At 51.6% G+C, this 23,049-nt stretch overlaps 1 protein-coding gene and 1 long non-coding RNA gene across 2 annotated transcripts in view; one reads left to right on the forward strand and one right to left on the reverse strand.

The window, feature by feature from the left end:
• The window catches only part of UBE2O (ubiquitin conjugating enzyme E2 O), a 57,416-nt gene extending 43,635 nt beyond the window's left edge, over nt 1-13,781 (reverse strand). The window contains exon 1 of the mRNA XM_045043994.1: nt 13,312-13,781. Coding sequence (XP_044899929.1) covers nt 13,312-13,734 — 423 coding nt within the window. The 5' untranslated portion in view covers nt 13,735-13,781. The remainder of the gene's footprint in view (nt 1-13,311) is intronic.
• Nucleotides 13,782-14,005: 224 nt separating this feature from the next.
• LOC123382039 lies at nt 14,006-19,980 on the forward strand. The gene is made up of 3 exons (XR_006589812.1): nt 14,006-14,578; nt 17,573-17,728; nt 19,383-19,980. It is a non-coding gene; the product is annotated as an uncharacterized LOC123382039 (long non-coding RNA).
• Nucleotides 19,981-23,049: the final 3,069 nt, after the last annotated feature.

A 23,049-nucleotide genomic window follows, 5' to 3' on the forward strand; every position in this document is an offset into this window, starting at 1 on the left:
GTCTTTCTTCACGTTGATCTTCCCGCTCAGGATGCGCTTCCCTCCCACCACTGTTGTTCCAAATTCTTCTCACCTTCCAAGGCCTAGCTCAAAAGCTGCCTGCATGAAAGCTTTTCCTAACGTTCTCCCACCAGTCTCCGCTTCCCCCCTCCCCCTCCCCTCCCCCCCCCCCCCCCCCCGCAATGTTGTCTGTGCCTCCAGACGGGACTCAGCAGCCTCTACCTTCCACGTACCCCATTCACCCATTAAACAAGGACCCCGGGCACCGGCTCTGGGCCGGTCTCTGTTCAGGCACGGAGAGCAGGGAACGGTTCGCTTCTGCCCTCTGCCCTTCTGGCTGGGGAGACAGTAAACAAAGAAACGAGGCAATGAAATCTCAAAGAATGCTAGATGCTCTGAAGAAAACAAAACTGAGCAAGGGACTGGAGGGTTTTCTCTCCCACCAGAGCGCCAGCCAACGCATGAGCCACTACAGACAGAAGAATGTAAAATGTTTCCTAAGAATTTTTATACTGATTGCGTATCGGTATGGTGTCTTAGTAGAACAGGTCACATAAAATTTATTCAATGTAATGTCACCTGTTTCTGTTTACTTTTTCTTTTCTTTTTTTTTTAAGTAGGCTTCAGGCCCAGCACGGAGCCCAATGTAGGGCTTAAACTCACAACCCTGAGATCAAGAGCTGAGCTGAAATCAAGAGCTGGATGCTTAACCAACTGAGCCACCCAGACGCCCCAGGCGCCCCTCTATTTACTCTCTCAAACGTGGCTCCTGTCGAGTTTAAAATTACAGATGTGGCTCACATTGTATTTCCATCAGTCAGGTCTCTTCTAGAGCAGAGATCGGCAAACTACGGCCTCCAGGCCAAATCCAGCCTGCTGCCTGTTGGAAATAAGATTTTACTGGAACACAGCCATGCCCCCTCGCTCCCTTATTGTCTCTGAATGTTTTCACGCTGCAATGGCAAAGTTGACCAGTCGTGAAGGAGACAGTACAGCCCGCTAAGCCTAAAATATTTACTATCTGGCCCTTTACAGAAAGAACGCTGGTCCCCGATCTAGAGTACAGGGCCTGTGTAGGGGTGTTCTCTGTACTCCCACAGCACCCAGCCGGCGAAAAGGGCCCGTGCTCTGGCAGCATAGACACCCAGGCTCTGCCCCTCACTAGCTGTGTGGCTTTGGGCGAGTTACAGGCATTCTCTAGGTTTTAGGCTCTCCCTCTCTAACATGGGGACACTGGCCACCTTAGGGAAGGAGTAAGATGATGATACGTGTAAAGCATTTGTTACACCGCCTGGCACATGGCAGGAATCCACTGCTACTGGATGGATATATATATATATATATATATTAAAAAAAAGCAAGTTTCAATCATTTTCCTCTTGGACTGGTTGCATTCTTCTCGTAACAACAATCATATGTGCATCCTAAGAAGAAATGAAATCCAGCAAAACCCTTAGCGGCAACTGTGCATTAATACCGGTCAGTAGGCAATGGGGGGAGGGGGAAGGAGAAGCAGGTGTTTCCAACAGGAACACTAGGCTCTGAAAGCACTGCCTGGTTATTAGAGGTACTTAATGTCTCTTCCCTCCTGCCGCCCCCCTTTTGATAATTTCTGGCATTACCACCGCTACCAGAAGACTAAGGCAGAGGGGAGACAAAAACCTCAAACCAGTTACACACATACAGTTTCAGGGCGGGGTGACGGGGGTCACACCTGAACCTACAGACATCAACAGGGTTTCTGAAGGACCTACACTGTCAGTTCAATTCCGAGGACAGTCCCAACCAGCAGAATCAGCGTCCCAGGGGGCAGGTTAGACGCGCACACTCTCAGGTGCACCCCTGGCCATTTCAGAAGACTGCATTAACAAGAGCCCCAGGCAAGGCCACACACATTAGCCTTCCAGAAGTGCTGCTCTGGATTCCACGGATCCACGCTCTCCCCATACTCCCGGCACCCCTGGTGAGCCGTGTTAATAGATGGTGCCTGATTCCTTCAGAGTAACAGGCCGGGCACAGGCACGCCAACCCCAGGCTGCGCTCTCTAGGATGCCCCAGAGCACCGAGGCGGGCAGAGCACAGAGCCCAAGCTGCGCTCCCAGGCAATGCACCGCTGGGGCCCTGTCCTGTTTCCAGCAAAAGCAGGCTCACACTAAAGACCCAAAACCATCTCCCAAGGTGAGGGCTGTTGGGCTGCTCTCCATTCATGACCTCACACGTGTGAACGTAGGTCTCGCAAGTGTCTTCTTCAGCGGGGTTGTTACAGCTGCCCCTCACGACAGCCTTGAGATGGGCATCGTCCCCATTTTGTAAGCTGAGAAACTGAGGCTCAGGGACGGTGAAGGCTTCCACCAAAGTCTTGAAGTTACTGTGGGCGCTAGAACTTGGGCGGCTTCTAAATGTTGAACTGGTGCTTTTTCCAGATCGTTCAGAGCTTGCACGAGGACCTAAAGGAAACCCAGAATGGCACCAACCAGGGAGAGTCTCTACTGGCTTCGTGAGGCACAGCCTCTTAGTTCTCATCCCAGGCCATGCTCCTAGGGAGCCTGTGGCCAGGAGAGTGTCTCAATTCCTGCTAGGTTTTAATCCCAGACACAGCTGCATTTCGGCCGTAGCCGACACCAGCTCTGGCTAGCTTTATCCTAGCCCACTGGGCTCATGCTCTGCCTGGGGAGCTTCTGATGGAAGTTGCTGAAACAGTCAACTACAACACGGTGTATTTTTGATTAATCTGCTCTTCCTGGTGTTAGGATACCCACATGTCTCAGTCTGGAGCAATTATTCATAGCGCTCTCGAAAGAGCCCAGCTTGGACGATAAATTACATGGGCAACCTACCTAGTACCCTAAGGGGACGTGTCAGCTGGCGAGGTGCCCGCATAGCTCCAGCACAGATCATGAAGCGTCTGGAAAAAGGCGAAGAATACTCTTTGTAGGTGAATGGGAAGGATCTGGTCATTAACTCAAACAAACGCCTCCCACGAAACTAGACGTGAGCCATTCAAAATATAAGCTTTCACAGCGTATCAGGAGTCACTGTCTTTGTCTCTCAAGAAGCTTCCAATCCAGGGAGAGAGACTTCAAGTGTGTCACGTTAAGTGCCATGGGGCGTCAGTGGAAGAGAACGGCACAAGTGAACCGGGGAAACAGATTAGATGCAGTCTACTGAAGGGGCAGAAGATTAAGCACGACACGCAGGCGAGGAGCCTTGAGTGACAAGCTAAGGCGTGTCAGGAGGCTGGGTCCCGACACAATCCAACAGTCATTCAGAAGGTCAGCCTGTGCCACTGCGCACTGGGCTGCAGAGGGCTAGAGGCAGGGAGACCAGGCGAGATCAGTCCAGGCGCAACACGGTCAGAGTGAGCTCGTGTTGCAGAAAGGAAATGCAGAGGAGGCAAGAGGCATTTCGAACAAAGATTTGATGACAAATTAGAATGGGAGGCTGACACCAGAGGCACGGGCAATGAAAGAACAGACGAACTGGATTCATGAAAATTTAAAAAAACATATTATAACGCATTAAAAGACAGTATCAACTGAATAAAAAAGGCAACCCACAGAATGGGAAAAAATATTCGCAAGTCATATATCTGATAAGGGATCAATATCCAGAATATATACAGAACTCCTACAACCCAACAACAAAAAACCGCCAAATAACCCCATTCAAAAATGGGCAAACGATTTGAATAAACGCTTCCTCAAAGATATTTAAGTGACCGAGAGGCGTGTGAAAGGATGCCCAACATCACCCATCCTTAGGGAAACGCAAATCAAAACTACAGTGAGACACTACCTTACACCCATTACGATGGCCGAAATAAAACAGAGAGAGAGAGAGGAGAGAGCGCGCACAAATGACAAACACTGGCCAGAGTGTAGAGAAACCGGGATCCTTGCGCACGGCTGGGGGGAACATGAGATGATGCAGCTGCTGTGGAGCACAGTAGGCCAGCTCTTCAAAAAAGTACACATAGAACTACCGCATGGCCCAGCAATCCCACCTCTGGGGATACACCCAAAAGAACCGGAAGTGGGATCTCGAAGAGGTATCTGCACGCCTATGTTCGTGAGCTGCGTTACTCGGGACGGCTAAAGCAGGAAAGCAACCCAAGTGTCCACCGACAGATGAAGAGCCAGGCCGAAAGCTGTGATACATACAGCGGAATCTCATTCAGCCTTTAGAACGAAGGAAATTCTGCCGTCTGCTACAGCATGGATGAACCTTAGGGATATTATTCTAAGCGAAGTGACAGTTCACATCAGAAAGTAGAACATGGTAGCCAGGGGCTGGCGTGGGGAGAAACAGGGGGTTATTGTTCGGTGGGCACCAAGTTTCAGTCTTACAGAATGAAAAGAGGTCTGGAGATGGATGATGGGGGCGGCTGCACGTTACGAATGCATTTAATACCACTGAATTGCACACTTAAATTAGAATGGGCGCCCAAGAAGGTAAATTTCCAATGATCCCAAACGTCTGAATTTAAGAAGACGCAAGCTTAAGTATTCAGAGCTGTCTGCTGTCACGTCTGCTTCTGGCTTATCACGTGACTCAGGAGAACATATATTTACATACACAGGTAAAGCACAGAGAACAGAATGTTAACTGCTAACTCATCATCATTGGTAATTAATACTCTTTGGCCTAGTCTTTCGGCTTCTCTGTATATTTGAAGATTTTTCATGATCAAAAGTTGGAACTGGGGGTGGGAAGGGCAGTTACACTTATAAAACTTTACACCCCACAAAGTCTGAAGTTCTAGATGACAGGAGGGAGCCGTCAGGTCCACGGCGGGGACCGCGGAGCGGGTGTGGAAGCCGAGTGCGAGAGCCAGCTGCAGCCACAAGAGTGAACAAAAGTACCGAAGACAGGAAGGTGGTGAGGGGAGTGAGAACGTGGTACGTGGAGAAGTCTCACAGAGATAAGAGGAAAAAGCTAAAGAGAAGGGGCACCTGGGAGGCTCAGTCGGTTAAGCATCCAAGTCTTGATCTCGGCTCAGGTCATGATCTCACGGTTCGGGAGATCGAGGCCCGTGTCGGGCTCCACTGACAGTGTGGAGCCTGCTTGGGTTTCTCTCTCTCCCTCTCTCTTTCTCAAAATAAATAAATAACCCTTAAAACAAAACAAAAACCACAAAGGCTAAAGGGAAAAATTCAGTACGGTTGGGTATATGGAACCCAACGAAAGTAAGTTTCCAGTAACAGGGCAGGACCGACCACAATCAACAAGGCTGATGGACCAAAAGGACAAGGACTAGGGAGAAGTCAGCAAATACGGTGACCGGGAATCCGTTAGTCCTTTGTGACCTTCAGAAGAGCCATTCACATCCAGTGGTGAGAGGCCAGAGGAAGGCTAAGAGGTCGTGAGGAAATGGAGGCAGATACCTCTTGCAGCATACTGGAGGTAGGCAGAGCAGCTTTCTTCTTTGGCTTGAAGATGGTATCATCAACCTTCAGGGCCCTCAAACTCCCTTAAGTAATTGAACAGTCAGAGCAGACAACTAAGGGGACGCTTTCAGCACAGACTCTGTTCCTGATCCTCCTGGAAGCCACACAAGACACAGATGCGTGTGTGTGTCCCTTCCTACCTGCACTTAAGGGGCTAGCAAGAAGTGCCGTGGACATGCCTGTCACAACAGCTTCACCGACCGTCATCACAGCAGCATCTCCCACAAAAAAAAAGATCAAAATGAAAACAAGACGAAGCACCTCATCGGAGCTGCTGAGTGTCAAAGACCAGCTCTCACTTGCAGGATGTAAATGAAGAACATGTTCTTTTTTAGTTTTATCTTAATGTTTATTTTTGAGAGAGACAGAGACACAGTGCGAGCTGGGGAGGGGCAGAGAGAGAGGGGGACACAGAGTCTGAAGCAGCCTCCGGGCTCTGAGCTGTCATATCAGCCCAGGGCCCAGCGCGGGACTTGAACTCACCAACTGCAACCTGAGCCGAAGTCAGCAGCTTAACCACTGAGTGTCATCACCCAGCACCCCAGAACACTCTTTTTAAGACTGCAGAAAATCTCTCCTGCTTGCTGGGGGTTTTCATTTTATTGTTGGATAGAATCAAATATGTTTTCCTTTCTATTTTTTTTTAAGCAATATACAGTATCTTAAATTCAAAAAAATTTTAAATTATCATAGCTAGAATGAATCCTCACCGGACATAGCTAGGTTAGTTTGATCTTTTTTTTTTTTAGATTTTTATTTTTATTTGTTTTTTAACTAATGGCTACATCCAACTGGGGCTCGAACTTAAAGCTCCAAGATCAAGACTGCATGCTCGGGAGGCCTGGGTTTCTCAGTCGGTTAAGCGTCCGACTTCGGCTCAGGTCATGAGCTTACATTTCGTGGGTTCAAGCCCTGCGTCAGGCTCCGTGCTGACAGCTAGGAGCCTGGAGTCTGCTTCCCTCTCTCCCTCCCCAGTACATGCTCTGTCTCTCTCTCTCAAATAAATATAAACATTAAAAAAATTTTTAATAAAAAAAATTTAAAAAAAAAGAGTTGCATGACCTAGCTGGGCACCCCTATGCTATTGATTTAAACCCAAAGTGATCTGATAAGTGTCGTATTCCTTCGACCCAACTACAAAAAATTAAGTGTTTCAGTCTCAAAATTAGGCAAATCCCTCGGCCAACCAGTCAACCAGATTTAACCCCAAAAGGCCATTTGTTCCAGTACATGCTGCCTAGCTGAATACTTCTGAACAGTGTATCATCTGCCTCGATGTTTAAGTCAAAAACTTGTTTTTCACAATCTTGCTTCAGAAGAACACAGTATATCTGCAGGCAAAACTGACCAAAAGATCCATTCAACAAGGTCGGCCCTGGGTCGAAGGCTCAACCTCAGAGTGCAACTCAAGAGCAAAACCAGGGCGAACAACCCCGGAGTGGACAGACTTCAGAGGGCCATCCGTGAACATGACTCCATTTGATTCCGAAGTACAAAAATTTCCAGTAAGCGTTTTGCTCTTCCCTGTCTGTGACCACACACGTGTCAGGTGGTTCCTACTAGAGCCCCCTGAGGCCAGCAGAAATGTCAGCAACGGAAGCAATTCGGAATGTGCACCCCGCTCACTAGAGCCGTGAGTGTGGGGCACGCAACAGCCTTGAAAGCACCACCTTCTCAGTGGCACCCAGCCACCGGGCAGGTGGAGTCTCAGAAGGAGCTACAGTTAAAAACACCAAAATCCTAGTAAGCGTTAAGCGAGAGCATCTTGTAAATGAAAAAGCACGTTTCCCTCTTTCGATTATCCATGTGAATCAGCACCCTCCCATCCAGAAGCAGGCTAAGCTCTGGGCAGGGAAACTCTGAAAGCTTCCATCAATTGGAATAGGAGCACAGATCACGTCCTCCTCCCAGTTAAAACTGCAGAATGGCTCTTTAAAAAGACATCACCCTAAATCCAACCGTGAGGGGACCACCGGGGGCAGCTGACACTGATCATGGGCCCAGCGCTGTTGTGATGCTGATTCATGTTACGCACGATAACCGATAACCGCATCCCTTTTGTAAAGTACTGGCCCCACAGAGGTTCCACTGGATTCCATGAGGCCCCTGGGTAAAACAGTAAAAAAGAGAGCAAGATTTCTCTTGATGGAACAGGAAAACGAAAAGAAAAAAAAAACAAGAGCAGGGATAACAGTGAAGTGGGAACGGGAAGGGCGCAACAGGACCTTTAATGTCCTAAAACAAGAAGAAGGCCGAGAGCACAGTCAGGTTCAGGGCGACTGAAGGAGAAGGAACTCAGCCTCTCTCCAAGGAGCCCTTCTGAACCCGTCTCATGACTCAGCATTCCCAGCGGGAGGGTGACAACAGCAGCAAGAGGGCGGACAGGTCTTTGGGGGCAGGAGGTCAAGCTGGATTTCCTAAGGCTGACCATTTCTAAGGCAACACAGAAACGCCCGTTCCCCGGACTTCTGGTCCAGGAGGTGCGGAGGGGACTAAACCAGCACTGGAATGAATCACACAGAGCTTGCTTTCATTCAACATCTAGGGGCACTCACAGGTTCTCCAGAAATAAAATGTATGTTTTGACAATGATTTTGAGAATGACGGCGGGGCCAGGGAATGAAAAATGCAGAACAGAAGCACAGCACAAGGGCCAACCTGGAGCCTCCTCCCATCCTGTCCCCGGAGTGATCTCGCTCTCCCCTGGCCACCGGTACACCTTCCACCCATCCCAACACCCTGCTCCTTCCTCTCTCCTTACCTGGGGTTACCTCCTCTCCACTAAGACTTTCAAGTGTTTAATGACTGGATGATTAATACCAACCACAGGGTCTGTGACTCATGTTTAACCAGGGCACTTGATGCAGTAATGATCTATGAATGCTGAACTTAAACATTCTCAGGTGAGAACTACATTTACTTCAATTTGTATTCAGGTTCCTCCACTTATTAGCAGTGTGACATCGGACAAGTTACTTAACCTCTCTGCCCCTCAGTTTCCTCCTCTGAAACGTGCAGATATTAGCAGGACCTAATTCACAGGGTTGCTGGGAGCACTGAGCGATATGCGGAAAGCACTGAGAGTGCCTGGCACACAGTAACACGACATAATGCTTATCCATATTATGTTAAAATACAAAAGCAATAACCTACCATCTTTGCAATTCGTTCTTTTGGAAATTTCAAAAGATATCCTCCAGATTCTGGAAAATATGCACACGTATATGTTCATTCCATCCCTCTCCTGGAGGTTGGTGGACTTTTTGGCAGGTGTTACTTTAATTTTTTTTATTCTTTATTTTGGAGACAGTAGGGAGGGACAGAGGGAGGGACGCAGAGAGAGAGAGGGAGAGGGGGAGACAGAGGAGGGAAAGGGGAGAGGGGGGAGAGAGGGGGAGGAGTGGGAGAGGAAGGGGCGGGGGGGAGAGGGAGGAGGGGGGGAGAGGGAGGGGGGAGAGGGAGGAGGGGGGGAGAGGGAGGAGGGGGGGAGAGGGAGGAGGGGGGAGAGGGAGGAGGGGGGAGAGGGAGGAGGGGGGGAGAGGGAGGAGGGGGGAGAGGGAGGAGGGGGGGAGAGGGAGGAGGGGGGAGAGGGAGGAGGGGGGAGAGGGAGGAGGGGGGAGAGGGAGGAAAAGAGAGAGAGAGAGAGAGAGAGAGAGAGAGAGAGAGAGAGAGAGAGAGAGAGAAAGAGAATATCTTAAGCAGGCTCCACGCTCAGCACAGAGCATGATGTAGGGCTTGATCCCATGAGCCTGGGATCGTGACCCGGGCAGAAATCAAGAGCCAGATGCTCAACACACGGAGCCACCCAGGCGCCTCAGGCAGGTGTTACTTTAAAGGCGCATAAAGTTCATGAGTATCTATAGAAGGGTCTTAAAAAGAAGTCCAGTCTATAACCCACCAGGTCAAGAGCAACAACATGATCAATGAGGAACTCCTACACCACCGAAACAAACCCCTGTGGCGCACGTTTTGCCTCCCAAGGTGCCTCCTGGGTGTAGCGCCACTCTGTGACGCATGGAAGTGGTCTCCTGAAGGGACGGGGCAGGGGTGGCTGGCTCTGTCCAGTGGACATCAGGATGGTGTCTGCTAACAGCCAAGTGGCCACAGCACTCAGCGACGCTTCTGGTTCAGGCTCATTTCAGGGGCTGGGAAGACAGATCTTGTATTTGACTGCGGAGAGAAAATGAGGCAGTGACTAGGCCAAGGTCATTCAGAGTAGGTGACAGCTGGGAAGAGCACCCAAGGGTTTTGACTTCCAATCACAGGACACAAACACACGCCCTTCTTCTGGTGAAAGTGCCCTCGAGCAAGGCGGCAAGTCAGACAGAGGCACCATCTCGGCACCGGGTCCCAGAAGTCAGAAGGGGGGAAACCAAAGGGCAAAGAACAAAAGCACAGGGGAGCTGTGCGAGTCTACAAGTGCTGTGATCCCCTCTGAGTCAAGTGCAGCGAGATGCACCCAGTCCTGCATCTTGGTTAACCTTCCATAACTTCTTCCTATTACATCACTAAGAACAATGACTTTTAATGGGTCCAGCACCCGGACGAGTGAAGCAAAGCCAGCTTCACATGCCACGATGCTACACCTAAACAGTTTTCCCAGTGGAAATGCTGGCCTGAGTAGAAGCCAAAAATAAACTGAAAAGCCAATTCCTGAGGGATGTGTCATGAGGGATGCTACACACACACGGCCTTCGAAAAGCAGCGTGATCGCAGAGACAGCTTCATTTTGAGACATCAAATCTCAAACCAGGAGAGACTCTGAACGTTGTGGTAACTCAAAGCAAGGGACAGCGCACAAGAGATGGGAAAGCCAAAGCCTAAACAGGAAGCCCCCAAACTTGGACGGACAGACGGCAGTCTGTTCTCTCCCTTACAGGGGCCACTGTGCCCAACCATAGCCGCTGGAGACCAGAAAGACCCGCCGGGTCTAGCCAGTGCGCGAGAAGGCAGAGAGACTACCGGCATTTGGCTTTATTCCAAAAGTTTACTCAAGGATGGTCGCTGCTGGGGAAGGGGTCAGTCACAAAGGAGACCCATGGCCAAACGGGGAAGTCTCGAGGAGTACCATGCTGAAGGGGTCAGAAGATTGAGGGAAGAAAGGGGCACAAACTTCGTGTTTAAGTCCTAAAGAAGCTCAACGTTGGCTGCTGGAAGCCTCAGGAACTGGACCATAAATTCTGCAGTCTCCAAGGAAGAGCTACTTATTTGATTTCTGTTGATAATTTTCACTGAAGGGGCCAGGAGGGGGCAGAACTGGTCGGCCAGCCTCTTCATGTCTCGTCATGAATCTGTTCCTTTCAAGCTTGCATCAAGAGACTAATATTACCCCTTTACTCATTGCCCAACAAATTAACCCGAAAACGACAGAAATACTCCACAGCCTACTGAACGCTCCACATTAAAAGGGTACTATTTTAAAAGATGCCAAGAGGTGGCAGCTTTAAAAAGAAATACGTTTCTCCACATCGTCAACCACGTTATTCTATCAGTAAGTGGGTTCTCAGATCTCATAACCAAATCGGATGGAGTAGGCATCAGAACCTAAATGTTCAGCCTTGGTCTGAGAGTCTTTCCTTTACAGCCTCTACGGATTTCCAAGGAGAAGTGAGAAGAAGAGAAAAAAACAAAACTCTTCCTAAACCACTTCCGAAAGTGCAAGGTCCCAGGACCCACCCCACCGCCCCAGTCGGGGTCACCTGTGCCTAGGGTTCCTGGGACCCTAGAGCTACTTATCGGGTATACAACTCCCCTCCCCAACAAACCTACTCTCGAAGAACTGGGTCTTGCCATCCACAAATGGATGCTACGTGCCCCCATTTCCTAAGGTTCCCAGGCCCCTAAGCTCAGAAGCCACAGACGCTCCGGTGGCAAAGAAAACGCCACCACCGGAGCTACGATGGACTTCAACAAATTCAAAGCAAATCACCAGAGGCCACCTTCAAGATATAGCCAAGCCGGTGCCTTACCTTACACTTATTTTCTGCTTAATTCGTAAATAGGTATTTTAAGCCCAACTCTGTAGATAATTACACATGGTGGAAGGAGGCGGGCAGAACATAACCGTAAACAAAGTTAACCACCAAAGTCAAGATGAACGGGAACCGACAACTGATAAACATGGCAGCTCCCGGTAGCGAACTTGGCCGGGCAGCCTGAGTCCCGGCGCAGGAGGCCGTGACACGGTGAAACGAGTTGCCTTCCGAAAGTCACAAACCTCTGGAGAAGATGGTCAGGGCAAAACATTTTTTGTTTAAAGGAAAAACAAAACAAAACAAAAAAAAACCCGCAGAAAGACATTAGCAACCATGTGCTAGTAAGACAATGCAGAAACACGGCATAAAGACCAAAAAAAAAATCGTCTTTCCGACGTAACAACACCGATGGGAATTGGTAACGAGCATTCCGCTATAGAAAGTAGAATTTCCCACATACTTTTGTGTTTGTTTGTTTGTTTGTTTTTGCACACGAACTTGTCATTTTCTTTCAGTCGGGGTAGCCACTGCCTGACTGGCATTTCTCGGAGGGGAAGCCAGGGGACCCGCGTGCGTGCGGACTTCGGGGTCTTGGGGAGGCATGCGCACTGGCCAGCAGAAAGACTCTGCTGCTACCAAGGGTCGCTTCTGCCCCGGGGAAGTGGTTCGCAGGCTCTTCCTGGGAGAGCGGCCTTTTCCCCTGCCAGAGCTGCTATCACAGACCCCCTTGGCAGGGTGGCCTTTGTCTCCCAGCGTGTGAGAAACCCAGATGAACTTCTCAAGCGCCCTCCCTTGAAATCACACCTGTCAACAGCACAGGCCTGATTCCTGCTTAGCAATGTTTTCTGGCAGGGGAGGAAGAGGACGAGATGAAGAAGGGGTGAAAGATACAGGGGTGTGTGCCTGGGTGGGAACCGCCGATAGGAGTTCACACTCAGGAAAACAAGACACAGGAAGCCACCAGGCCAACCTGGGTTCAAGGTTTCGGGTTTAAGACGATGCACCCCTTTGCTGGTAAAGACTGCAATATTCACCAGCCTCACCCCAGTACCGTATGGGAGTCTGAGGTGTGCCTCCAGCCTCAGGTCAGGAAAAACCCTTCGGGCTTCCGAACGGGTGGCTCTTTTCCATCCATGGTTCTGTAGTATTTTTTTCAAGAAGTCCAACTGCACTTGGGAGTCATCAATTCCAGTCGCAGCTGTCACATCCCCCCCTTCCCGTACTATTAATATCACGGCTCTGATTGTTAATGATTTTACTCACAAAGTTCCCCGCAGCAATTACAATGAGGCAACAAGGTTGGGGTTTTTTTGGTTTTTTTGTTTTTGTTTTTGTTTTAAAAGAGGGGTTGGGGTTTCTTTACCCATAATAACGCATTCTGTCATTTGGGGAACTTCTCGGGCTTATCCGTCGCCCGAGATTTTCACCTCTACCTTTGTTTTGGACCGCCCACAACCCTTCCCCGCACGGACCCGGCACGGCCTTCCTTTCGGGATGCACAATGCAGTATGTAGCTCCTTGGGGGTCAGCAAAACGCCGCACTGGTGTCATGCCGAGCGTGCCTCAGAGTCTGAGAAGTTCCCCCACGGTAGTGGGTCCACATAATCTTGAGGCCGACACCACAGCACGGCCAGGCGTGGAAGCCCCTTCGCGGGCGGAGGGGGGCGGGGGTGGGGGGGAAGCGCGGCGCCCGGTGGCCCGGGGCTGGTGCAATGACTTTGCACCGGAGCGTCCCCTCCGCGGAGGCTTGTCCTCCCACCCCGGCCCACTGCGGTTGCACCACGCCGGCCAGCGCCTCGCGCGCCTCCCCTCCCCGGCCTAGGGCTCCTGCAGCAACTCCCGTCCCCGCGTCGGCCCCGGCCCCCGGCCCCCCGGCCCGCCCGCCGCACCTTGGTCTCCTTCACGTGCTGCTTGACGCCCTCCGGGTACCACTGGACGCGCACGTAGCCGCGGCGCAGCGGGCTGGCCCGGCCCTCCTCGTGGCCCGCGCCCCCCGCCTCGGAGCAGCCCGAGCTCCCGCGGCCCTCCTCCTCGCCCTCCGAGTCCGAGTCCTCTCCGTGGATGAGGCGCACCAGCCCGAAGTGCACCGAGCCGCGGTAACGGCCCGACACCAGGTCGTGAGAGAAGAGCAGCCGCTGCGAGCCGGCTTCGGGGCCGGAGTCCGAGGACGGCCCTGAGGCCGAGTCCGGGGCGGGCGCCGGCGCCGGGGCCGGGGCGGGGGCCGCGTCCGGGGTCGGCGCCGCGTCCGGGGCCGCGGCCGGGGCCTGGGCGGGAGCCGGAGCTGCGGGCGCGGGCGCTGCGGGATCCGCCATAACTGCTCTGCGCGAGTCTCGGGCGGCGGCGGCGGCGGCGGCGGCGGCGGCAGCGGCGGCGGCGGCGGCGGCGAACGCGGCACGGGGAGGCGGGGCCAGCCGGCGCGGGGGCGGGGCCACGGCGCGCTGACGTGGCCCTACGTGCCGCCGTCGTCTGGGAATCGAGATGCGGTTGCTAGGAGCTCCTGCCTCGTCGCTAGGGGACGCTGGAGATGCTGCCCGGGGCGGGGGGAGGGGGTGGATTTCCCGGAGGGAGGGGCGGGGCCAGAGGGGGGAAAGTAATGGGAGCGGGACTGGGTGGGGACCCCGGAGGAGGAAGTGGAGTGGTCAACGAGGAAAAGGGGAGTGGCCGAGGTGGGGCGGAGAGGATGGTCCCGAGACTGTCAGCAACATTTGAGGAGCCTCCTTGGCGTCCCCAGCCCTAGTCCTACGCTCTGGGAGGGGTGGGAAAGAGCTAGATACCGTCCCTGTCCTCTAGGCGTTTACAATCTGGTTGGAGAGACAAAACATACACCTATTAAATAGCTGCAAAAGCAACTCCAAGGTAGCTTGTAAGCAAGGCTATAAAAGATATGTATAGAGTGTATCTAGGGTGAAATTCCACACAAAGCTTGGAAGGTCATGACTCCTCAGGGATCGGTCAAGGGGTTGGTGAAGGAGGTCCAGAGAAAGATCAGAAAGATCATCAAGCATTAGTAGCCCCTATGGTTTGGCTTTACACCCATCAAGAGGGGCTCAAAGCTCCATGAGGAGCAAGGCAGGAGGTAGGACAGTGAGGCAGTTAGGGGTGGGATGGAGCCATGGATTCCAGTATTTGGCACGGCCGCTTACTAATCTTGTACGGGTAGGTAAACTGAGAAACTGTTTTTCGCCTTAATTTTCTCATCAGTAAAATAGGGGTGATGGCGGCAGTACGTGTCTCATCGGGCAGTTGGGAGGATTGAAGGAAATAGAATAGTGCCTGACGTACACTTCCGTCAGTAAAGCTCAACCATTACTACAATATTTCACCTCTCCCTTCCTAGACTAAACTTCTAGCCAGGTAGAACTGTTATACTTATGGTTTGCTCCGTGTTGCCATTTTAAAATGTAAAAAGTAGTGGGACGCCTGGGTGGCTCAGTCAGCTGAGCGTCCGACTCTTGGTTTCAGCTCAGGTCATGATCTCTCAGTGTGTGTTAGAGCCCCACGTGGGGCTCTTTGCTGACAGTGCAAAGCCTGCTTGGGATTCTCCTCCCTCTCTCTTCCACTCCCCTGTTCTAGTTCTCTCTCTCTCTCAAAATAAACTTTAAAAATAAAGAAATCAAGTATAAAAAGTAGTTATACTAACGTGTCCTGTAAGTAAGTTCCAGAAGATTTAGATACATCCGGGGGCGCCTGAGTCGCTCAGTCGGTTGAGCATCTGACTTCAGCTCAGGTCATGATCTCATGGGTTGTGGGTTCGAGCCCTGCATTGGGCTCTGTGATGTCAGCACCGGGCCCACTTCGGATCCTCTGTACCCCTCTCTCTCTGCCCCTCCCCCACTGGTTCTCTTTCTCTCTCTCTATTTAGTTATAAATAAATAAACTTAAATTTTTTTTTCAATGTTTTTTATTTATTTTTAGGACAGAGAGAAACAGAGCATGAACGGGGGAGGGGCAGAGAGAGAGAGGGAGACACAGAATCGGAAACAGGCTCCAGGCTCCGAGCCATCAGCCCAGAGCCCGACGCGGGGCTCGAACTCACGGACCGCGAGATCGTGACCTGAGCTGAAGTCGGACGCTTCACCGACCGCGCCACCCAGGCGCCCCTAAATAAATAAACTTAAAAAAAAGATTTAGATGCATTCTCGGAGGACAGATTCCAAATGGGTTCTTAGAAGGAAATTAAGAATCCTCAGAATAGGGCCCTACCCTTTCCCAGTCAAAATGATTTTTTCCTCATTTGACTGCAAGACCATCAATAACAGATTAGTAAAAATGGTTCCATATTACAGTACTTGGGTTCTGTTACCAAGGCAGGATCCCTGTTCCTTGAGCAGTTTTCAGACCGCCAAGGATACAGAACGACACGCGTGGAAAAGCCCTGAGAACATACATGAAGCCCAGGTGGCAGCCTGAGTACATAATGTGTCCTGAGTCAAAGTGCTTCGAGAATATTGATGTAATATTGGGGTTGGGGTCGTTGTCAATGGACCCACATCTTAGAAAACTTGCATACTAAGATAGAGAGGGAAAAAAAAACTGTGGTCAAATGAGCTGAAGGGGAACGAGAATACAATTTAGGGGCACAGCTGGACCCACAAAGCCTGGCCTTTCTGTTGCAGACCACAGTGTATGAATGGCCATCTGGAATCACTGCTGGAAAGACTCAGTTCCCCACCCCCTCCCCCGTAAAGACCTGGCAGGCTTAACAGCAGTAAGTGGCTTCTGTCTCGCCTACCATGCCCCTTTAGCCCTTTCCCCTTACCCCCTGATAGCCTGACACTTATTGAGTACCTGTTATTGACCAGGTACTATGCCAGGCACATTCACATACATTATCTTGTTATCACAACCCTGGATATAGGTGTCCTGAGCCCCATTTTATCAAGGAGGAAACAGGACCCGAGGAATTCAGTGCCTAGGGTTACAACGTAGTAACCTGCAGAGCCAAGGTGGAACCCGGGTTTCCTGACTCCCAAGACCAAGGGCTTTTCTAGTTCCTATGTCTATCAAGGGATGGGGGGAGGGAGCAAGCTAGTAGGCTGACAGGGCAGGGCAACGATGAGCTCGATATCTTTGGCGTCAAAAACTCAAGGGACGGGCCACCTGGGTGGCTCAGTCGGTTAAGTGGCCGACTCTTGTTCGCGGCTCAGGTCATGATCTCACGGTTCCCGGGTTCGAGCCCCGCACTGGGCTCTGCGCTGACGGCACAGAGAACCGCTTGGGATGGTCTCTCTCCCTCTCTCTCTGCCCCTCCCCTGCTTGTGCACTCTCTCACTCACTCTCCCTCAAGGTTAATAAATAAACTTAATTTTTTTTTTAAATTCAAGTGAGTTTTGGGGCGCCTGGGTGGCTCAGTCGGTTGAGCGTCCGACTTCGCTCAGGTCACGATCTCACGGTCCCTGAGTTCGAGCCCCGCATCGGGCTCTGTGCTGACAGCTCGGAGCCTGGAGCCTGTTTCGGATTCTGTGTCTCCCTCTCTCTCTGGCCCTCCCCCGTTCGTGCTCTGTCTCTCTCTGTCTCAAAAATAAATAAATGTTAAAAAAAAAATTAAAAAAAAAATCCAAGTGAGTTTTGCCCTCTACTCTAGCTTATGCCTGTGTTTGTTTTAATATGAAAAGAATGTCCTTCCTCCCTAATCACTGAGCAAAATTGGCACTCCAGGAAGATGTGCCATGTTTATTCTGTGGCTTCTTGTAATAATGGCTAATAATAGCTACCAGTTCCTGAGCTGTAACTTAATAGCAGGTACTATACTAAATGCTGTAGATAGATTATGCACCTTTATGTAGATAGATTAGCCCTCTGTGGGAGAGGATGTATGAGCCCTCCTTTTGTGAAGCGTCATGCCAACCCTGTGCTGTCCCCCTCCCCCAGGAAGCTGCTAGGTTGTAGGTAAGAGCCTTGATTTCAAACGCTGATCTCTCCCTTGCTAACAAAACCGCTTTGGAGCACGTGGATCATGTCCTGCGTATGCCTGTAACCCCAGTACCTAGTACCGTGCCTGGCACAGTCTTGGTGCCCAATGATGTACCATATCAGGGGGTGTCAAAGGCCTGAGATTCCTGGTCCTCTGCTTGGTCAGTTTCCCATCCTTGTCCCATACATCCAAGTAGCTGCCCGTGCGTTCTCTCAGCCATTTTTTGTCGCCCCCAGGTTGAGCTGCATCAGAGTCCTTTTAGAGGAAGAGGCTCAGGACATTCCTCCCAACCTCACTCGCACCTGAGATGCTCCAGCCAAGGTCTGAAGCTTGACTCCTTCCTGGTCCCCGAGCCCCCAGCCACAGTCTGCACACCCAAGCTGGCGAGCGGGGTGAGCTGGGATGGGAACACTGGCTTAGTTTTTATTTCCATAATTGTTGAATGAAAAAAAAAAAAAAAAAAACCCTTCACTCCCCAGCCGAGAAACCCCTCCTCTCACGGCCCTAATACCCAGCCCTTCTTGGGGAAGAGAGAGTCTTCTCGGGAGAATTTTGCTTATTTACAAATATGCCTGCAAGAAACTGAACCAGTCTGGCCACTCCCCTTGCTGAAGGGCTGGCAGGCCCAGGAGGCATCAGAGCCGGAGGCAGCCTGAACTGATCTCTGGGAAGCAGGCTCTGTCTTATCCCTATCTTACACGGCCACTGGGCTAAGAAGTGTGCACGGGCCTCAGGGCCTCTCACTGCTCCACGGGGAGCCCCAGCCTGCTTGGCCTTTCCAGGCCTCCCTGTAGGAGTGAATCCAGACAGGCCCAGAGAACTACTTCTATCCTGGAGCACATGTTTGGAGGCTCCAGGGTGCCTGCAGCACTGGGGTCCTCAGCTAGGAAGGTGGAGGGGGAGGGGAGCTCCCCTGGGGAGCCCTCCCACACCCCAGACGCTGGCTAGAGAAATGCCCTTGCCTGAGGCTCCAGCTGTGGGTTACTCCCCAGTCATGGGCTTTGGGAATGAAAGGAGTCCTTCTTGCCCTTGGAGCCTTACCCTTTTTTTGTATCGATGCCCTGGGAGAACCGTGGGATTTGTCCAAGATCACCCTTGCGGGGCCGTCAGGATCAGGACCCAGATGGGTGGGCCCTTGGCCATTCTCACTCCTGACTCTGAGGAATGGTTACAACCCACGGAGCAAAACGCTCTGGGCCGGGGGCAACTGGGAAAGGGTGAAGTGATTCGTGAGAGCCCAGGGTCGGCAGAGTCACCCCGTTTCCCTCCTTCCTGCCGATATGGGGGCCGAGGACAGCAAGTCCACCAGACCAGTTTGAAGAACAGTAGGGCGGCTGTCTCTCAGTAATGTCACTCTCCTCACCACCACGTCCCAGATCGCCAGGCCAAGGCCTTCTCCTCAGCACTCGTGGGTACTTCCTGGATGACCAGCCAAATGTCACAAAGTGACATCTTCCCCCAAACCCATTTCTTCTCCCAGACTCCTCACCCAGGTTGATGGCAACATCACCTACCTGGGAACCAAACTGGCCGCCTGAGGGTTAACCATTGACGTTAAGCTCCACATGCAATCAAAGCCCAGGTCATGGCCCCTCTACCCCCTTTCCACACCCCCCAGCTCCAGAGGGGCTCCCCCGGGGGCCACTTCATGGGGAGGTGGAGTGGTGTCGTGGCACCACGGCTAGGGGCAGGGTCCCAGAATCAGACGGACCCGGGTTTGAAGCCTGCGCTGCCACTGACTCACCGCGTGGCCTTGGGCAAGCCATTTCACTTCAGTGAGCCTCAGTTTCCTTTCTGTGAAATAGGAATAACAATAGTACGTACTTCTTAGGGTTATTGAGAATCTAACTGACATGGTGAATATATTGCATAGGGCCTGTCCAGTGTTCCAGCCTGATAGACGGTTACCTGCTGGTGTTAGTTCATCCCCATCGCTTGCCCACGCTGTTGCTATAGCCTCCGTCCCATGCCCCTCCCCCAGCCCGTACTCCGCCCCCATACACCCCTTCACCGTGCTGCCTAAACTATCTGCCACCTTGTCCCCAGGGACCTGGAAAATGCAGACACGATCATCCGACTTCTCGGCTTCACATCTCTCTGTGGCTCTCCTGGCCCACCAGGTAACCCTTCTGGAATCGATTCCCTCTACCTACCTCTAACCCTGTCTTCCAGCTGTCCGCCCCACGCACATGCTCCGTGCTCCAGCCTGGGCTGCCTCCTCCAGGACCCCAAGTGTTGGTCCCTGGTGACTTTTTGCTTGTTCACCATCTGCCTGGAAGTTTTTATGCCTCAACTTCAACTCCTGTTTTTACCTAAAGAACTCCTTTCCATCTCACAAAACCCAGATTGTGCCTTCTTATCTAAGAAGCCCTCGAAGCGCCCATTCCCCCGCCATTCCCCCCCCCCCCCACCTTACCTGGTGACACCCGTGTGATTGTGTTTATTCACCTCTCTTGTGCCCTTCTTCATCTTTGTACGCCAGCATCCAGCACGGGTCTGACGCATAGAAGGTGCTCCTCGGGGCGCCCAGGTGGCTCAGTCGGTTAAGCGGCCGACTTCGGCTCAGGTCATGATCTCACGGTCCGTGAGTTCGAGCCCTGCATCGGGCTCTGTGCTGACAGTTCAGAGCCTGGAGGCTGTTTCCGATTCTGTGCCTCCCTCTCTCTGACCCTCCCCTGTTCATGCTCTGTCTTTCCCTGTCTCAAAAATAAATAAAATGTTAAAAAAAAAAATTAAAAAAAAAGACTAAAAAAAAAAAAAAAAAGGTGCTCCAAAGGTTTTTTTGTTTTTTTTTTTTTAAGTTTATTTATTTATTTTGAGATTGAGATTGAGAGAGAAAGCAGGGCAGGGGCAGAAAGACAGACAGAATCCCATCACCCTCACCATCAGCGTGGAGCCTGACAGTGGGGCTCGAACCCAGGAACCGCGAGACCATCACCTGAGCCGAAACCAAGAGTCGGACGCTCAACCAACTGAGCCACCCAGGCACCCGGTGCTCCAAAGATTTTTGTTGAGTGATTGAACAGAACCAGCCAACCTCCTCCAACGGCTCTAAATGTGTCATCGGGTCTCTGGGACCTGACACCTGTTTTTCTTCAAGTGCCCTGCTCTCGCTTCCTATATATGGAGAGGAACATTCACAAACACCGCACGGATGCACACCCACCCCACATGCGTGCACACACAAACACACACATACCCTTGTTCTCTCCTCGGACTTCAGCCTCTAGATCTGTGCTGGCTTTTGCGGTAACCCCTAACCACGTGTAGCTCTGGAGCCCTTGAAATGAGGCTAGTCTGAACTGGCATGCGCAGTAAGTGTAAAATATACACTGAATTTTGAAGACTTGTTTGCCAAAAAAAAAAAAAAAAAAAAAAAAAAATCCAAAATATCTCACTAAGTTTATATCGATTACTGGTTGAAATGACAATATTGTATCTGTGTTGAGTCAAATAAAATATATTATTAAAATCCAGCTCACCTGTTTCTTGTGGCTGCTTCATGTGGCTATGACAAAATGAAAGTCACCTATGAGGCTCACATGACCTTTCTGTTGGGCAAGCAGGGCTCCAGATGTTCAGGGAGCCGTAGGTCCCTTCTTTCTCCAGGAGATGGCGATCCCTCCCCGCCTTTGACACCTCCGTTCCAGAAAGGTCTGGAAGGTTCCTGAGGAAACTGCCCTGTGTACTATGTCAGATATTGAACCCCCAGTAAGGACGGGGCTCCACTCAGCCCTGCAGTGAAACCAGCCTATCTATGCAAATGAGGCTTCAAAATAAATCCACAGGAAGTCAAGAAGCTAAATGCCATCCTCCTCAACGGAAGAATCAACACCTGTTGATAGACACCTACTCTGGGGGACACACTTCCACTCTCACCCCGGGCTCTGTTTTCCAGGGGTTCATAAAGCCTGTTGGGGAGATGGGCGTCAGCGGATACAGTGGTGTGTAGCCCGAATCCACCTTCAGATCCCAAGAAACCCTTCCCCCACTGCCAGGCACTGGTCGCTGAGGATCACGGCTGGGGTACCTTTCCAAGGGTTGCCCTCGGCCACAAGAAGGTGCCTCAGCCATCCGATGACTGTCCTGAAGGAGGAACAAAGCCTGGCCTTTCACCTCCATTCAGGACACCTGGGAAGGGCCACCCCGACTTCGGAGCTTCTCCTGGGCTCAGCTGAGGTCTCTCCTAGAACTTCCTCATCAAGGTTAAACTTCTCCCTCTGCCCACTTCTGCTGCCCTTGCTCCCTGAGGACACTCCCAGTAAACATCCTCAGAGTCTTTAAGTCTGTTTCCTGGGCAATCTGACCCGTAATTGGTGCCAAGTGTGGTCCTAGGGAACAGACCCTGAAAGGGATTCCAGAGGGGCTCCTGGGTGGCTCAGTCGGTTGAGCGTCCGACTCTTGGTTTCGGCTCAGGTCATGATCTCATGAAATCATGATCTGTGAGTTCGAGCCCCACCTTGGGCTTCTCGCTGACAGTGTGGAGTAGCTTGGGATTTTCTCTCTCTCCCTCTCTCTCTCTGCCCCTTCTCCTCTTGCCCTCTCTGTCTCTCTCAAAAACAAATAAATAGGAGCGCCTGGGTGGCTCAGTCGGTTAAGTGTCTGACTTTGGCTCAGGTCATAATCTTGCAGTTCATGAGTTCGGGCCTCGAGTCGGGCTCTGTGCTGGCAGCTCAGAGCCTGGAGCCTGCTTTGGATTCTGTGTCTCCCTCTCCCCCTGCCCCCCGCCCCCCACTCATGATCGGTCTCTGAAAAACAAACATTAAATCTTTTAAAAAATAAAGAAATAATAAGCAAATAAAAATTTTTAAAAATGAATGGGATTCTACAGCTGGATCATCCGCCTACTAATGAGGAGCTCCATCAGCAGTCAGAAGGAAATGCGGTTAAAAAAAAAAAAGGAAGAAAATCTCCGGCATTTGCAAGGCACGGGAGAGTGGTCATCATGAGGACTACGGCATCTCATGACTATTGCTGGGGGCAGTCGCACTAGAGACAGTGAAAAGCTACGGGTGATGGGTCACCAATTCAAAGCTCAGTATATAAGCCAGAGGGTCTCCTGGGTGGAAACGCACCTCCCGAAGTTAGGGAACAGAGAAAAGTAGGGGATTGGGTTCTGGACTTAATCGGGCCAGCAGAACCCCAGAGGAGGTTGAATTCCCAAACTTGGTGAGTCAGCTATGCCAAGGAGGAAGAAGGGGGACTCTGAGACACCTGGGGATATCGGGATTGCTGTGCTCGAAAATCTCAAAGCCTTGAGAACATCTCCTTGAGCCTTCTGGGCCCTCACAGGTGTGGCCCCCCTCCCGCCCATGACAGATTATTGCTTTCTCTTTGCCGGAAGACAAGACTCTTCCTGGTAAGACAAGCGCCAACCCTCCCCCACCCCCGGACCCCAAGGGTCTACTCTATCTCCTCTGTTTGGACCAGATCAATAGCTGGGTCTCAATCACAGCATAACCCGGCTGGTGACGTGCTGGGCCACCTAAGGGAAGAGAAAGGCTCTACCTGGAAGGGCCTGCAGGTGCCAGCCGCTGGTACCGACAGAAGCTGGGAGAACGTGCGACTGGAGTCAAGGACACGGGGCCAAGAGGGGCAGAACATCAAGCTGCATAAGGTGAGTGCGTAGTTCTGGGAACACTTCTCCCCACAGCAGGATTTATCACCCTGGCAAGGACCCCGGAAGTTGGTGCTAACACACCGCCAGGGCGGC

Source organism: Felis catus, chromosome E1, assembly GCF_018350175.1.
Source record: "Felis catus isolate Fca126 chromosome E1, F.catus_Fca126_mat1.0, whole genome shotgun sequence".
In the NCBI taxonomy this organism is placed as follows: domain Eukaryota; kingdom Metazoa; phylum Chordata; class Mammalia; order Carnivora; family Felidae; genus Felis; species Felis catus.